We start from the raw sequence: 17,190 nt of genomic DNA on the forward strand, positions 1-17,190 counted from the left end.
GGGACTGAACAGTATGTAATTGATATCGTCTAAACAATATGAGAAACCGACACATATCAGACTATTTGAATATTTTATTAATATGTAGAAAATGTATTAAAAAAGGAACTATATAGTACATGTTTTAAGTCAAACTAGAGCTAAATTTGACAGTAATATCCAAGGTTATCCAACAATAAATCCTTAGTTTCAGCTTTATATAAGCTTTTCAAACAGTCAAGTTCACATTTTGTCAACATTTACATTTCCATGGCAAGATTTCAAATCAATGCAGTTACTATATCTGGCTTATATAACAAATATTGCCAAGCATGGTGGCAATATTGGTTTATTAACTTGTGAACGTAAACCCCTGAAATAAAGCCTTTTTGCTTTTGATGCCATTCAGGACCCTGCGTTGCTTCAATCACAGAGAAAATGTGGAAAATAAATAGCAGAGAAATAAATAAGGGGAACAGGTTTCCTGTCCTTCAAGAGGCTCGGTACAAACAGTGACGCAGTGTAAAAGTACTTGGGTCACTGAGACGGAGTGTTAAGTTTAAACAGTCAGGGATATTCTCTTTTCAAACATAATGTCATACAGTAGATTGAAAAGATGAAATTTTACGTAATGGCAAACTGAGAATTCAAACAAAATGCCAATTTAATATCCCCCTGCCCTCCAAAATGATAAAAAAAAGAAAAGAATTAATGCCACTTGACTGAATATTCAATAACATTGAACTATGCGTAACATCAAGAAAATATTTCAGGTTCCTTATTTCAATGTTATTTCTGGTATGTCTCCATGACAATACAGATTTGTTCAATTTCATTTGTTTTTCAAAAATGTCTCAATGAAAGTTTCTTTTGTTACATCAATTTATGAAACACAATGTAATGTTTGTCCCATGCAATAGAATATTTTAAACAAATGCAACAAGAAAAAAATAGGAAATTAATGAGATTATTAAAAAAAAACTTGTAAATATAGATGAATATAATATTAGCTTTCTTCTTGAAGGATTTAAGAGCACCTTATAGTTTGCAATAAGAGATAATCCTCACAATACAAATGACATTCTGTTCCTTTTTCTGCAGAACTTCTTGACCTTTGTTCCTCGCACAAAAACCCACCGAGGCAAACTTCATCTAAGTAGTTAATGAAATAAGTACATAGAAACGTCTCTACTCTACTATAACTCACTATGGGAGATGGATTGCATGAGAGAGTCTGAAACAGTCAATTTGACACTTCAAAACATAAATCAGACCTGGGAAAGGTCACGTGTTGATTATCAGGCGAATAATCAAAGAGATCTACATCTTCTACCTCAGAAACCATTTCAAGAGCTCCTTTTACCCTGATCAGCAAAGAAATGTGACTACAAATCAAACTGAAACATATCATCAGGACATTTGTTTTTCACTATCAGGCTCTTGATCGCAATTTAGTTAACATGCAGTAGGCTCCAGTTATCCCTTAGCACAACGTTGGTTAAAAATACAGTGGTTAAAAAGGAAATGTTCAAGGGGACTTTCTGAATTAGTTCGCATCTAAAGGGGGAACACATCAAAAGACACAGTATTTTCAACTCTATATCTACATGATTATATTATTAGTAGTTTATAGAGGGGAGCGTACTATCGTTTTCAAGTCTAAAGAGGAAAAAAACTAATGAAAATTCTACATGTCATGTGATGGAAGCCAGATTTGCTGGTTCGCTGCAATGAGAAAAGTGAATTAACGGAAGTAACAGAAATACAAAGGAACACATTTTCCAGCTAATCCAAGAGGAATAAAAAAAATACGTATTTGGAATATTGAATTTATGACACCATATGTTGCTTGCAGTGATGGTGACATTGATTTCCATGGATTGTAGCCGACAATTCTTACTTGTTTTCATTTATAAGTGTGAAACCAGAGGGGAGATATCGACATGTTCCTCCCACAGAGGAGGCAGAAAACTACAATGAAACAGTTCCCAGAAAAATGCAGTAGACTAACTGACACTGAACACTGAATAAAACACAGTTTGGTAGGCATGCTGCAGATTACACCCACCCCGCTAAAAAGAATACATTCTCCGCCATGTTGGCGGATTTCGTTGTTTCACTGCGGAGCTTAAATTGGGAAGAAAGTAAAAGAAGAACACAGAAGAAAGACTTGGCTCCACTCCACCTGCTGTTCTGCTTTCTTCGTTGACTTTATTTCAGATAGCAGTGGGAGAGAGGCAAGGCTAAAATCTTCACTATGCCCACCCTGATTTTCTTCTGCATAGAATTCCGTGATCACAATGCATAAAATAATGCCTGGGGACATGATTACCATAAAAGGCTCTAAAAAGTGGGACTTTATTTATAGAGGGAAAATCTGCTTCAGTGTCTTTGGTGACAGAAGTGACTGGCATCTTTCCAAACAGCAGGCTGACAAAGGTCCTTATTATGCAGATCTTTGGTTACATAGATCAGCACCATCTCTGCAAGCAATCACCGCATCTACAGCAGGGGTGAAGCGGTTATTAAACGATTGTGATTTGCTTGAAAATGAAATCCAGGAAGCAATAAATGCCCATGAACAACTAAAGAAATGAACTGATTGAACAACAATAGTTTTGCTGTGTTCCCACTCACAGTGCAAATACTGTCTCAGTGCGGCGACCAATAATAATAGTTTTTGTATTGAGAATTATTTTCATTATGCGTATTGTAATAATCAAAACAAATCAAAAGTAGAAAATAAAATCAAGTAGATGATTATGAAGCTGTTGCTGGTGTGCTGCTTTAGAAATGATGACTCTGGATGTTTAGATTTAAATGATAATTTTGATCTCATGTCCAGTATTTGTCATCATGTTTATGGTAATTTAATATAAGGTCAAAAACCAAGCCATCAAATTATATTAAATAGATGGACTTTGTCACAATATCAGTTATAAAAATATATATATATATTACAGTTAAGGGTTTTAAGGGCATATACAGTATATTTTTAGTTAAAAGTATTATTTCATAATGGTTAAAATAATGCTTGCTCTCACTCTTGAGGGCATTTCTGAGCACATTTCCTCGCATCCCAGGGAAAGGCAAATCACAGATTAAAGGAAAACAAAGCGTCTTGGTTTGCCTTTCCTTTTCGTTTTTTTTTTTTTTTTACAGCAAATAGAACCATTGTCATTCAAAGTATTTAATAAATTACATACAGTGTCTTCTATCATCTCAGTACAGCAGGGAAAGACAGCTAAAGCTGGGCAGGTGTGCGGAGATCAACAGAGTTCGGACTTTGTTTCAGCCTCTGCTATTTTATGATCCCATCCATGGTTATAACAAGTTCTGATTGTTGGTAGTACATTAATGTTTAGTATTATCTTACAAATCTTAATAAAATATTAGTAGCTTTTTGTAATAACCCACTTGTTCTCTGCAGTCTCACTAACGAGCCTCCCCACTGTTACATTCCTGCCTGCCTTTACGGTCAGTGAGGCACGCAGATAGCAGAAACTCATCACTAAACATCATCCGAACTCCATTTATCCATGACTCTGGGCCGGGAGGAGGTGGTTTGTTTATACAGGGGCAGACCGCCTCCTCTTGCTGCTGATGCTACGAAAGTTGAATGGCCTCATCTTCATCTCCACGAAAGGAATAGAGAACTCGTGGCCTTTCCAGTGGTACCAGTTGATACCCTGTAGGAGTGAAAATATGATTTTTTTTTAGAAGCTTCTCCAGTCAACAGGACCTTTTTAGGCAGGGCATTTTTAGAAAATAACCGAACATATGATAAACCAAGGCTGAAGATGGAAATACTTTCAGTGAAGTGTATTTTAGTTTCAGTTGAAGACAGCACTCAAAGCAGGAAGGCAAAAAGCCTGACTTAATAGCTCGCGCATTTATGATCTTACTGTAATTATGGTCTCACTTTAGCTGTGCTAATCCTGCTCATCACCAAACCCCCCCTCGTTCGCAGCTCTACACCAACATTTCTCTGTGTTTGTATGCCTTTCCATCTCTGCTCCCACCTGTTCTCATTTAATGTCATCAAAAGACTAAGAGAAAGGCACAGAGCAGAGAGAGAAGTGGAGGTGCTCCAAGCCTTTGTGGTTCAGCCTAATCACAGCTTCACATAACACCTCTCTGGCTTTCTCGAGTCATTTCAGTATGAAGCAGAGAGAGAGAGGTCCATCACACTCTGGTCAAAAGGACCAGAAGGGCCATCCAAACTGATGGCTCACATGTACCAAACAGAAAAGAAAAGAAAAAAATCCATTTTAGTTTGAGCATGTTGTGCTGGTGGTTCTTATTTATAATCAAACACATGAACATGTTTGTTTCATGCCTTGAAAATACTTTTACTTCCACATAAATACTTTCATAATTTTAACTTGCTGGAGAGTGTTTGAATAAACTAAAATCCTCCTGAAAGTGTCTCTTCAGACTAATAGCACTATTAAGTTGCATCCTCTTTAAAGGTTTCTTTTAAAATTGGACTAATGGGGCAGCAGTTTTGCTCCTTCAAATTTTGACCTTTGATTACAGCTCCTCCATCAGGCCTATTGGTATAGTAAGTAAAGAGATGGATGTCTTTAGCAAGTTTCATGTTATTTAATTTATTAATTATTTGCTTTAACCTTTATTCGCTGTTCCGTAATGATGGCCATTAATGTGAGTTTTGTAAATGTCAAAACACGCTTTCAAAATGACGGCCTTTTTTAATGACTGCATTTCGTTTAAGCGCAGGCTTCTTCAAACCAACAACGTATTTTTTCAATTGGAGTTAGGACTAAGTGCAAAGCTTAGCGACTGCTATGGCAACGACCGCATTGCTTCGATACTATCTATTGAAAAATGCAGTGATTCAAATACAGTGTTTACGATACGTAGGATTCTGGGCTTCACTCTTCCCCTCTAAAACTCCCTAAAAACAAAAGATTTTTACTGTCATGTGCTATTCAGTAATTCACGTAAACCAGCACTTCATTTTTTTCTAATTTATGCTACAAAATGTTTGGCATAATGATGCTTAGTTTCATTGACTACTTTATTCATCGCGTTCACTCCTGGATAAATTGGTGTATCTCGTGAAGGACGAACCTGACTGTGTCTGGACTCGCCGTATTTGCCATTGAGGTTGGCCCGGTGGCAGTTCTTGTACCACCAGGCTCCTTTGTAAGACAAGGCACAGTTAGTGACAGCAATGTCATTGTCTCTGTCTTTTGTGGAGAAGGGCCGGCCCTGGTGGTAGCTCAGAGAGTCACCTGGGATCAGAGGAGAGAGAGAGAGGAAGAGAGCTTTTAGTTTCAACATACTAAATATAGCTGCAGTGAATAACAATATGAATGTGAGACGTAAATGACCAGACAAGCAAGAGGGAGATGAGGAGACAAAAAAGGAAGAGAGAGGAAAGAACCCCTGCTGCAGACTCCATGAATTTACTTTGTCAGAGATAATAATGTTTTATAAATATGACAGGTAATTCTGGCATATGGACATGTTGACAGACAGAGATACATGAAGAGAGAGGACAAGAGTGGAAAAGTGGAGCAGTGCTGAGACTGGTTTAAGACATCAGGGACGAGAAAACGAGATGAGAACAAAATGGCAGAGAATGGGTGGAGGCTTTGTTGACATCAAATATGTATTCATATTACAAAAAGTGTCATTACAAGTCATTCATCCACAGAGCCAAAAGAAACGCAAAACAATGAAGTGTTTTAACAAATTTACTTGTTACAAATGTTTCTTTTGTACTCAGCCACGTACCAGCAGTGCCATTGTACTCTCCTATCCTGAGCTTGTAAAGGTTTCTTGCGTCTCCAATGGAGAACTTGTCATAGTTGGCGTAGACTGACTCCTGTCCGTCCCTCATGTCAATCCTCAGCTCATAACGGCCCTGAGCAGCAATCCTCTGGACGTTGTCGAGACCTGCAGAGAAACAGCTTGTATTTTAGAAAGCTGAGGCATCAACCAAATCTGCTGTGTGAACTTGTCCTTCATCTTTCAGTTACAGCAACATGCACACATTTAATCAATGAGAAGAGATTCAGTTTTCTTGTTTTTCAAAATGAGATTTGGAATTTGTGAAGCTCTTACTGTGATTGAATTTCAGTGGAGTCATACTATCTGGCGACTGTGTGCATTCAGTCAATGCAGAGACACGCCAGAGTACGAAAAAGTGACACGGTAGAATATTTAAATGAGGAATGTAGATCAGAGATAATGTAAAGTTTTTCCACAAAGAATATAAAAATATATATATATATATATTTCTTTAGCTTTTTGTGAGTAAGCGATGTTTTCAAAGTTTCACTTCGATTCTTGTTCTTCTGTGACAGTTCTCAGCAGGAGTGTTGTGGGTTAAAGGTTTGAATCCTGATAAACACTTTGTCAGCTGTCTTTGTCCACTGGTCTCATGACTGTGTATGATTGACACTCTCAAGTGATGGACACAGTCACTACCAGGCCTCCTGCAAATGCCACATGTTGCAACTTTGAGAGATATGCGGCTTTGCTCTCTATCTCAAAGCTAGCAGATAGGAGGCTCATTTGAACCCCGACAGCCGATAAGGCTCCACACAAGACCTGAGCGATTGCAACTGCCTTCACTATCAGATTACAACAAGCACCCATTTGGAGAAGAGCTTCCTTCCCTGCTTCACCTCCAACAGAAGCAGCGCATGTGCACTTTTTCTGAACCGGGGAAATGTTGTGAGAAAAAATAAAAACCCTCAAGCATTATACTGATAAGAAGTAGGAAGTAGAAATCCGGGAGAGAAGGGAAACTAAGTCTGCTGTAATATGTCAATGGAAAGCAGATAAAATCTATGTTACAACCCAAAGGCACTTAGAGTGACAGGGGGAAAGCTATTGTTGTAATAAAATTGTGTTTAACACTTAGTCATCTCTAATTCCTACTGTATAACATCGCTGTATTATCATCAATTAATCTACCACCAATCATTTTTTCAGTTTTTTTCCCCTCGGACAGTTTTATCAGGGATCAGACTCTATTCCAAGCCGCAGCGATTAAAAATACATTTTGACACACTATTGCACGCTTGTCCTATTATACTACCAATAATACCATCTCATCACATTTTATTACCAGCTGCGCTCTCATACCTCTGTAGAAACAAGGAGGGGGGATTAAAAACGGAAAGAGAATGGGATAATGATCACAGATCGCACAGGGCCACGGTGGTTTCTCTCTGTTATTACATCATCAAACTGACATTGTGTTCAGCATGAAACTGGCTGAGGTCAGCGAGTTGGGAGAATAGATTGCCCGAGAGCAGCAATAAAAATGGTCGTTCTCAAGCTGTAACAGATAATAATGAAAGCTCAATTTCCATATTCTTTACTGCTGGCCAGTTAAGTGCCTCTTCTTTTCAGTTTGAGTAGATTTAATATCAATGTTTATGGTTCCTACTGTCCGGTTTATTGCTATTCAGTGCGCAGAGGCAGTGATTAGCTAAATGTTCCCTGCAATGGCTCTCCAGGGCTACGACATTGACCTAATCTCTTGAAAGAAAATTGAAGGTCACACGCACTGAAACTGCAGTGAGCATCTGTATGACGGTATCATAAGGATGATAAATTCTAAGGACACTTGTTCCACAGTTAACAGGCAAACGATACAGCATTTATAATTACAACTCATCACAAAACAGGAATATAGCAGTTAGCTTCTTTGATGTTAAAGTGGCTACTCCCATTATTCAGCAGCGAAAGGACATCCACGGCAGGAAACTGACTGTTTGCTGAGCAGGAACAGTACTGACTTTGGAAAACATAGCTTTTTGTAATGTTAGGGAAGATCATGATTTTCAAATTTTCAATAACTCATTAAAAACAAAACAAAATTGAAAGTTTATGTGGCTATCGTCTTGTTTTACGTCTTCTTGGTAGTAATGCGTCTTGACTGACAGAAGATGGCGGTAATGCACAAAAAAGCTGTTTGCCAACATCCATTAAACAACAATAAGAGAAGAACACATGACGTCCAAGTTCGAATAGTATGCTAATATCGAATCGGATTTTAGCTTGAAATGCCCATAATTGTTTTGTTTTGCTCGTAACATGTAAGAACAAGTGGATAACATATTGTAAAAAAACAAAACAAAAACCTGACGAATATTTGTTCAATTGGGGCCCAGTCACAGCATCATTGACAACAATGGTTTGGCTCAAAAATATTTCACTTAGGTGAAATCACTGTCATCAGTGGACTTCCTCATGGAGGAAAATAAAATGCACGCTGGGAAATTCAACTTTCAATACATTTTACTAATGAGTATTAGGCAACAAAGGCATTACAAAAAAAAAAAAAAAAAAAAAAAAATCAAGATTATTGAACATTAGCAGCGCTGTGTGTATTCAGGGAGCCCCGAGGATTTTGTTCTTAAATTAAAAACTGGACAGTTTCCCAAAAACTAGTCCCACATTGATAATCTAACACCACCTATTTCATAAGATCTTACAATGAATTTCCTTTACCCATGTTCAGCTGAGACCGGGCATTTAATCACATAATACTCCAGCAGACCTTTTTTTACATTTCAGTATGTCACATTAAGAATGAAATGGGTGTGAATGATATGAATGAGGGCTGTATTCTGTACAGCGGCTTCACTTTCAGGGTCCAGGTATTGTGGAGGCTTGTTCATACAGCCATAGTTTACAAGGACAGCTGAATAGAGCCATTGGTAATGTTTTTAATGACACCTCTGTTGTGGAAAAGGCCAATATTTCGCTGCTCACAACAATTTCAACTAAACCAACTAACGGGTTAGTTTCAAGCAGCAGTCTCAACATTTTGGGCTGCACACCAAGGCTGCTGGGTTCCCTGCTGCTATATTATCTGTAATCTGGCATTATGGGGCAGCTCTTGATGCTCCACACCCTGAGGTTACATTAAGCTGCTTTTATGCACCGAGAGGACAGAGTTACAGTACAGCAAAGAAGAAAATAGGATGGAACGGGGGAGGGGGGAGTGCATCCTTGGAGGCACCTAAAAAGTAAATCAGGACCCTGGAGATGAAGGTACCCTTCTATGGTGTACGTTCAGAAGTGGTGAGAGGACAGATTATGGCTGATTCAGCTGTAGTGGAAACAGGTCAGAGGAAATGTTGCACTCACTGAGGCAGATATACGCAGGTGTCTGTAGGTTGTAGTGCACTGAGACAGGCATTAAAAGTCTGCCAGATCTGTGCCAGGATATTTCTCCGTGATGCCTTCAGGTGCATGAGCCAGACAAGCTACGATTTTACTGTCACTTTACAACTAGCTATTCAAATATCTTGTCCTTCTCTGGAGTAATTTCCTCCACTCTTCTTTGTTGAAATCCAAAAACAAGGTAAATTATTGATTTATAGCAACAGACAGCAATCCTCTTGTGATGAAATGTTAACAGCTACCTTTGAACGCCCTCTCAGCTGTTGAAGTAATGGGAACAACTGGCAGTATTTTTTTTTTTTTTAAATTAAAAAATTAAAAAAATTCCCCTCGGGGATTAATAAAGTATATACCTACCTACCTACCTATTTTTCAGCTCAATTCAACAACAACAACACAAACTAAAGCTTTAAAAATAACCAGTGAACAAACAAATCTAATATCCTAAATAACAACTGCAGGCCACTGTGTTGGACTGTTTTATACATTAACTCCAGTTCAGGATGGGTTTGAGCTAAAAAAAAAACCTCCCTTTATGCTTTATTCTATTAACAGTGTTCTTACTCAGAGAGTAATGGACTACTAGAGCGTGTCACAACTATCTAGGTTATGATTTACCATGTTTCAGCAGAAAAGTAACAGCCTTCCTTCTGGGGTGATAATGCAACGCCATAACGCCTCCCATCCCCCTCCCTCTACTCCTCCCTCCCTGTGTTCTTTAGTTTCTTCATTCAGAAAGTTCAAAAAACATTCATTTCAAGGTCCTGATTCACTTGATGAAATATTCATGTAATATTTTCTTTTAATCATCTGCACCATAACAATAACACAAAAACTGGCCCATGAAAAAACATGACTCATTTGCACATTTTCTAATGAATATAATTATTGTTTCATAATGAGATTTGGAAAAAGGGGGGAGAAAGATATTCAACAGTCCATCAAAACAGTGAGGACTTTCTGTTGTTGTGTCTTTGGATCACAGTGACGCTAAAAACAATTACCAAGTAATTTCAGGGAGAGATGAGCTTTCAGAGAATCCAGTAATGAATCGGCTAGACTTTGTGAAGTCGAGTGCTAAAAGATGACAAGAGACAAAAAACGAAGTCTAGCAGCACGGTTCTCCATCTTCATAGAAAGTGAAAAATCTCACAAGAAAGGCTTTACTGCCTGCACAAAATATTGAAGACATCTTTTCGCTCTGTAAAATAGATATATCAATTGAAACCAAGTGAAAGCTATGAACCTCTATTGATTGTACCTATTAAATCCGCTTGAGTCATGGAGACGTCGTGTTGATATAGAGGGGATACAGCCGTTAGAAAACCAGAGCAGAAACTGAACAAAATGGGTGGCAGGTTGCAGCTCAATATTGGCCATAAAATGTAGCTGAAATATATTGAGCTGGGTGACAGGTTGAAATAAGGCAGCAGCAAACATGACCTTACCTGTGAATTATTTATAACACCTGCTAGTCAATCAGTATCGTTTTAGGTTTGTTAAGGGGATAAAAAAAAAAATAGATGTAGAGCGTTCACTCCCCAGCTCCCTTGACTGAGGAACACAATGCAGATTTTCATTTCATCCTGCAAGTAAATCAAAAGCTGAATATGATGCTTTTCTGTCCAGCGCTTCACAACAAAACAGTGACGGACTTACCGAGCCAGAACTCATCCTCCAGGTTTCCAAAGCCAACCCGATAGTCACTCCACTTCCTGGAAAAGTCCGTCAGGCCATTCTGTCGACGCTGGAATACCTGGACACACACGTGATGCGGTAACAAGATTAGAAAAGCAAACCAGAAGTTATGACTAAAATGTATCAGCAATTCATTTCCAAGTTTTTCAGCTCTTCTTCCTATTTTCTTTATCCAACAAACACAGTTATTTGCAATTCTTAATTTGACAAGAGAGATATAAAAAGAAAGTGGTATCTTGGCAGACACTTACAATCCAGCCTCCTTCATCTGTGGCCATGTCACAGTACACCTGCACACCCTGGCTGGGGTCTCTGTTGATGTAAATGGTGTAGACGCCGCTCAGAGTCTCACCGTTCAGCAGGTGTTGGGCACAATTCTGAGGTGTTGCAAACAGACGACTCCCTGGAGAAGAGCACAGAACCGACCAGTCGTGACAGGTTATAATTTGCTGCTTTTTCCACATTGCGACTTCAAATTATTCTTTAGTTTGTTGAACAGTGCATGGATAGAACTTAAACAAGATGTTTCATTACAAATTTAGGGATTCATTAATTTATATATTAACATTAACAGTAGATCAAACCACAATGTGTTATTTGAAACAAGTGGCATCAAAGAACATAAAACCCATCAGCTCTGCGAAGCCTTTTTGCGTCTTTAAGCTTAGGTAGGTAGGTATATAATAAAGTATATACCTACCTACCTAATTTGTTTGCTTTTTAGAAAAAAAAAAAATCCCGATAAATGACTTCTCTCGACTTATCCAGCAGAAAAAGTTTGTGACTAGTTGGTGACCACAGTGAAACATTTAGCAGCTAAAGAGACAGATTGTTAGGCAGACAGAAACGTGGCTTCAAATAAATGCAAATGTTGTTCTTTGTCTACTGGATGTGCCAGTAAGCAACTGCTTCCCAACGTGTTGGCCACAAATAGCTACATAAGGCCAATATATATCAGTGGTGGTTTTAATATGCATATTTACATTTGGCATGTTGTCATGTCATGTTTATCCCTGGCGATTAGAAAATTCATGACGCGTCCAGCAGACTATTACACACTGAGCACATCAGAGATTTAAGCACATTGTTCTGCTCAACGCAGCCATCCTGCAGGTGCAGCCTAATAATAAGTCTCTCTCACGAGGCTATAGAGTGGGGAGATGAAAATTGTGCCTGGCTTTGTGGTCCCATTATTGTGCACCTTTGTTATGGTGACTCTAATGTGAAATGCAAAGCAAAATCTCCAGGGCCAAGAAAACTCACCCTATTAGAATGACTTTCCAAGCATAGATCAAAGAATAATAATACATTATGCGTGCTTGTGTGTAAATGTGTGTATGCTGTACCTGTAGTAAAGGTAGTGGAGACTACAGCGCTGGTGTCTAGTCCTCTTGCAGCCTGGAGCTTGACAGTGTACTCTGTAGTCTCAGCCAGTCCCTCCAGTCGAATCCACGTGTCTTCCGCATCGAGTATCAGCTCCTAGTGTGCACACAGGACCACATTTATTCACATAACACATATTGCAGGATGGCAACTATGTAAGATAAAAAAAAAAGCCTTCTGCAAAGGTAATTATTTAATGAGCATTCAGTGCAAACCTCAGGGTAAAAATACATTCTGTTAGACTCTTTTTGTTCCAGTAGCATAATGTTCTCATGGAAACATAAATAGGTGAGGTGAACAGTATTTAGAAGAAATAGAAAAATCGTATTCGGCCAATTAAAATATTATATAAGTTACAGTTGCACTTCCACAGGCCACAGCACATGACTTGCTTCCTGTATGAGTGTTTAAGTGTGTGAAAAATAAAATAATAGAGGAACAGAGAAGCAAAAAAAGATAACGGTGGATGGGTGGGGGCTCAAAGGAGGAAGAGGCAACTAGACGGAGAGAACCAGATAAAAGGCTCTTTATCGGACTGCCAAGCTGAGAAGCTGCGAAGCAATCAGGAAACAAACATTTCTATTTTTGGTGGAAAGAGTCATGACACTGCAGTGCAGTTACTTCCCTTCGTTTTTCACCAATTCCCTTTTATTGAGCTCATCTGAAGGGGCCAAGCCGTTTGACTGTTCGTAACAGAGGACTTTCTGTGGCATCACTGTCTTGAATGTGACATAAATCCACTGGCACATGGCTTAAAACAAACAAACCTGTCTACACATGTGTTTATGAGCTTGTATGCATGTGTGTTACAGTTTGGCCTGGATACACATTAAATATGAACAAGAAAAGATGAAATATTCAGTCAGTGTTGAAAAAAGAAAATAATCACACATTCCCAGGGAATGTTTCCATGTGAATTATGCAGGGCAGCAGCTGGTAAATGGTGTCTTTCTGTCTCAGAGGATATGACATTTTCCCACCGGGCTTTCAGGGTCAACATAAGATTTTTATTGCAAGCGAACAGCCCTGTCTTATCAAGCCTAATACATACCTTCATACGCTCGCTATCGATTGTGTATGTGTGGTTGAGTGGTTGGATGTTTGGTGAATGTGTAGTTGTCCTTGTGTGAGAGCTTTATCATTCCAGGCACACACTTCACCAGCAGTGATATGTGCATTTACAAACTATTCAGTGAACGTTCATCTGACAAGAAATTAATCTCACGGCTACTTTGTATAGATTTTAAAAGTCCATTATCTTGGTAAGAGGGTAAGTTGGCTGAACAGTTGTGAGCCTCATCCATATGTGCTTATACCACAACTGAGTTGATAAGGCTGCATGTTTTCAGCCAAAACAGATGTCAAGAGGAGATAACCTGAGAAACTGTGAGAACTGTAAAATGAAAGTGATTTTAAAATCTAAATAACCTACATAAATAGACGAGAGGACACACAGTTTGTCAAAAAATAATGTCAGTGATTTTAACATTTGTTCCTCAAAAGTATTTGAGAAAATATGACACACACATCTTTTCCTGTCAGTCTCAGACTAAGCACAGACAGAGGAGTGAAAACTAAGTAAACAAACTTGAATTAGTAGATTTTACAATGTTTTGTTGCCATGTATATTGATGGGTAAGGAGCGCCAGCATCTGAATGGACTGAAATTACGTTTTGGGGGTTGTAAACCTGCTTAATGTGATACAGCTGACACGCTTATTAGCTACATGCAAAGTGAGGTTAGCAGTAGAGATGTCCCGCGCCCATCCTAGGGATCAGCATTGGGGCTGATATTTTAATGGATTGATATCGGCTAAAATAAAGCTGGCAGTTTGATTGTCAAAATATGCAGATTTGCTCTAACAGATGCAAATATTTCCTTCATCTCTCTTTTCTTATAATCAAAGAGCAGTGTTCAATAGGGGTGTGCCATATCATATCGTTCACGATAATACCGGTATCATTTTTCAGACGATATCAAATATTTATATCGTGATAATGGCAATTTTTCAACCTGCTGACGAAATGCGGTCATACGACATATGCAGCTTATCGAGCAACAAGCATGGCTGAGAGCTGCTGTATTCTCCAGGTTTTTAGGTCAGTGTGAGTTTAATTGACGGACGCGCTATTTCTCCTCCGTTCCTCCTCTGTCCTCCCTGTTTTTCACACCGGGCAGCTCCGCCCTGCTTCACACACAGAGCTCCACTCACGGAGCGCAGCAGATGCTCAGGTGAAGTACCCGACTCAAACTGCGTTATTATTGGACAAATGTCGCCCCTAAACTTTAGAAAATCAGGCCAAGACATCGCTGAATCTGCTGACAGTGGTGAGGAAGTAGTTAGAAGCTCTGCAAGTGATCATGTAGTCATCCTGAAAGAGCAGCAGCTCTTCTGCACCGCTGCACCTCCGAATCTCCCTCAGTGCTGTATACAGGATCTGAATCTCACTTTGAGATACAGTTCTTTACCAACTAAAGAACTGAGATCATTTTTGTTTAGTTTTTAATAAATATTTGAAGGCTTAATGTTACATTTTTGCTGACATAAATCTATAAAACTTTTGTTGAAATGATATGTTATTAAAATTACAGCCCACCCCTTGTGTCCAGAATGTTCACCGTCTCATTTTTTGTTGACACTGACCGCCACTCACTGGTTGGAGATCAGAGCTTATGGCAGGGCACACTAGCTGTTGCTGATCATCATTCATTCTGTGAGCAACTTGATGGCACGTCATTATTAAACACTATTAAACTTGTCTGTTTTGGTTTTCTTTTGGCTCTCTGCAGCTGGAGTCTGTTCTCATCCTAAGACGTCACTATAAATCCCACAAGTGGACAAAGTGTCCTCTTTCTGGCCTATTGCATCCCATTAATTTCATTTCAGGAGTGCTTTGTGTATACGTATCATATACAGTACATATTTAGAAGATTAAAGGTCAGCCCAAGTAGGAAGTTCACTTTTCTGCAGTGAATATTTGTTTGGTCTCCAGAATAAGAGATGTAGTCTTTTACATAAGGAGACAACAGCTACAACAGTAACATGTTGCTTACACATTGATGCTTCAGTATTAATCATCTAGTGGTGTCATAATAATATATCAGGCAGAGGGACAACACCTGCACTTTTACTTTATGCAGGACTTTTACTTGTAATACATTTTCTTTACATTGCTGTATTGGTACTTTTACTTAAATAGATAATGAGTACTTTTAACACTGAGTTTAAGATACAACAGTGATGTTAATACATGTTACGCAAATACAAAATTGATTAAGGTATGAAAGAAGTTCTCAATCTTTGTAGCTGGAGATGTGATATTGCAATAGTTAAATGCAACGATAGGGGCGTCCTGAAAAGGTATCTTCTTTTTGGGTATTGATGTGAATACTGTGTATACATGTAATAAACTGATATGCATATTATATTTTATGAGAGGAAAAAAAGTTAAATTTATCCTCTGTAAATTAAACATGCAAATGTATGCACAGCCTTGGAAACATCACATAAAATGTTGACTTACTATTCTTTTGAGAAAACAAAAGAAAGAACATTATCCAGGAAAAGGATAAAAAGGCAGGCCAGCGGATCAGTAGTGAGAGCACTGTGAAAGGAGGTCGGTCTGATTTAGAGAGTTCATCTTATAAAAGAAATCAACTCAAGTCTTACTGTTGCATTCTTTGTGCATGAGTGACACCCGATGGTCAACCGCACAGCAGTGCCACACTTATGTGTGTGTGTGTGTGTGTGTGTGTGTGTGTGTGTGTGTGTGTGTGTGTGTGTGTGTGTGTGTGTGTGAGTGACTTGTGATAGATCATCACTACATCAGAGTTGATCTGTGCGTGTGTTTTGACCACACAGCTCTTCCTAATGTGCTTTCCTACTATTACTCAGCCACATCAAAATGTTTAATCAAAGTAAACAATGTCTCTGCTGTGGCACATTAAAGTAATATGTCCATTGGACAGGCAATTTCACTGTGTAATTCCCTTGTGTGTATCAATCTGTGAGTGTGTTTGTGTGCCTGAACGTTTGCACGCTCCACACCAAGAGATTACATGATTGAAAGATAAAATTAGAATTTGAAGTGCTTGTCATAGAGATGTGATCGTGCATAAATATGTTTTCCCCATCGCTGTTCAACTCGGGTGTAATAACTTCAGCACAAATGCAAGTGGTTTCAATATCTCCTACAATATGTACAGAATTAGGTTTCTATTTTCAGGGGAATTGACTAACAAAAGTACAGTTCATGCACTCGATATGGAAACACATTTTGGTTGCAGATAAGATGTTAACCATCACAGAAATATAAAAATATGTGAGTTGGAGACAGAGTTAAGACAAGAGCTGCGCATGACACTTACTTTACGGCTGCCATCGGCTGACTTGTAGGTGAGCATGTAGTTGTCAATCTCTGCGATTGGTGGTTGCCAGGAAATGAGAGCACTGCGGTGATTCACCTCACTGGCTGTCAGGTTCAGGGGTGCATCCATGGCTACCAGACACAGAGAAAAGACATTACTTTTACACTCAGCTTATATGGGTGTGAAACAGGGATGTGCGCCCAATAAATAGAACTCTGCGGGATAAACGTGCACTGTATTCGTGCTTTCAGTACTATTATATATTTAATGAGATGCAACTCTTCAATGTTGAGTTGTTGATTTATCCACCTGCTTTTTTCAAAATGGCAACAGCCTTATATAAACTCATTGTGGCAGAAAAAGTACTTACAAAAATGTCATATTGTTAGTGTGCTTGAAGATTCACTAAGCGATCGTAAAGGTGATTGTACCATTCCTGGGCTTCACAAACTTGAACAGAACTACCTAATTCAGAGGTTCCTTCTTGGTTTGGCTTCAGACTACAAAAAAAATAACCCTCAAAGTATCTTTGTTTGGATAAAGTAAGACTTAATTTCTGTTTACATGACAACAACATGTCATGTTAT

General features: G+C 38.7%; 1 protein-coding gene across 4 annotated transcripts in view; it reads right to left on the minus strand.

Moving 5' to 3' along the window:
• Window positions 1-59: 59 nt before the first annotated feature.
• Window positions 60-17,190, minus strand: part of tnr (tenascin R (restrictin, janusin)) — a 157,943-nt gene continuing 140,812 nt past the window's right edge. For all 4 annotated transcript variants that reach the window (XM_069718325.1, XM_069718326.1, XM_069718324.1 and 1 more), the window contains 7 exons: window positions 16,604-16,734; window positions 12,198-12,330; window positions 11,103-11,254; window positions 10,813-10,909; window positions 5,743-5,904; window positions 5,074-5,237; window positions 60-3,668 (listed from right to left, as the gene is read on the minus strand). In XM_069718325.1, the coding sequence (XP_069574426.1) occupies window positions 3,549-3,668; window positions 5,074-5,237; window positions 5,743-5,904; window positions 10,813-10,909; window positions 11,103-11,254; window positions 12,198-12,330; window positions 16,604-16,734 (959 nt within the window). In that variant the 3' untranslated portion in view covers window positions 60-3,548. The remainder of the gene's footprint in view (window positions 3,669-5,073; window positions 5,238-5,742; window positions 5,905-10,812; window positions 10,910-11,102; window positions 11,255-12,197; window positions 12,331-16,603; window positions 16,735-17,190) is intronic.

Source organism: Brachyistius frenatus, unplaced genomic scaffold (assembly GCF_029030835.1).
Source record: "Brachyistius frenatus isolate BFR_SWC_R1_liver_20210118 unplaced genomic scaffold, ASM2903083v1 Contig_190, whole genome shotgun sequence".
Lineage (NCBI taxonomy): Eukaryota > Metazoa > Chordata > Actinopteri > Embiotocidae > Brachyistius > Brachyistius frenatus.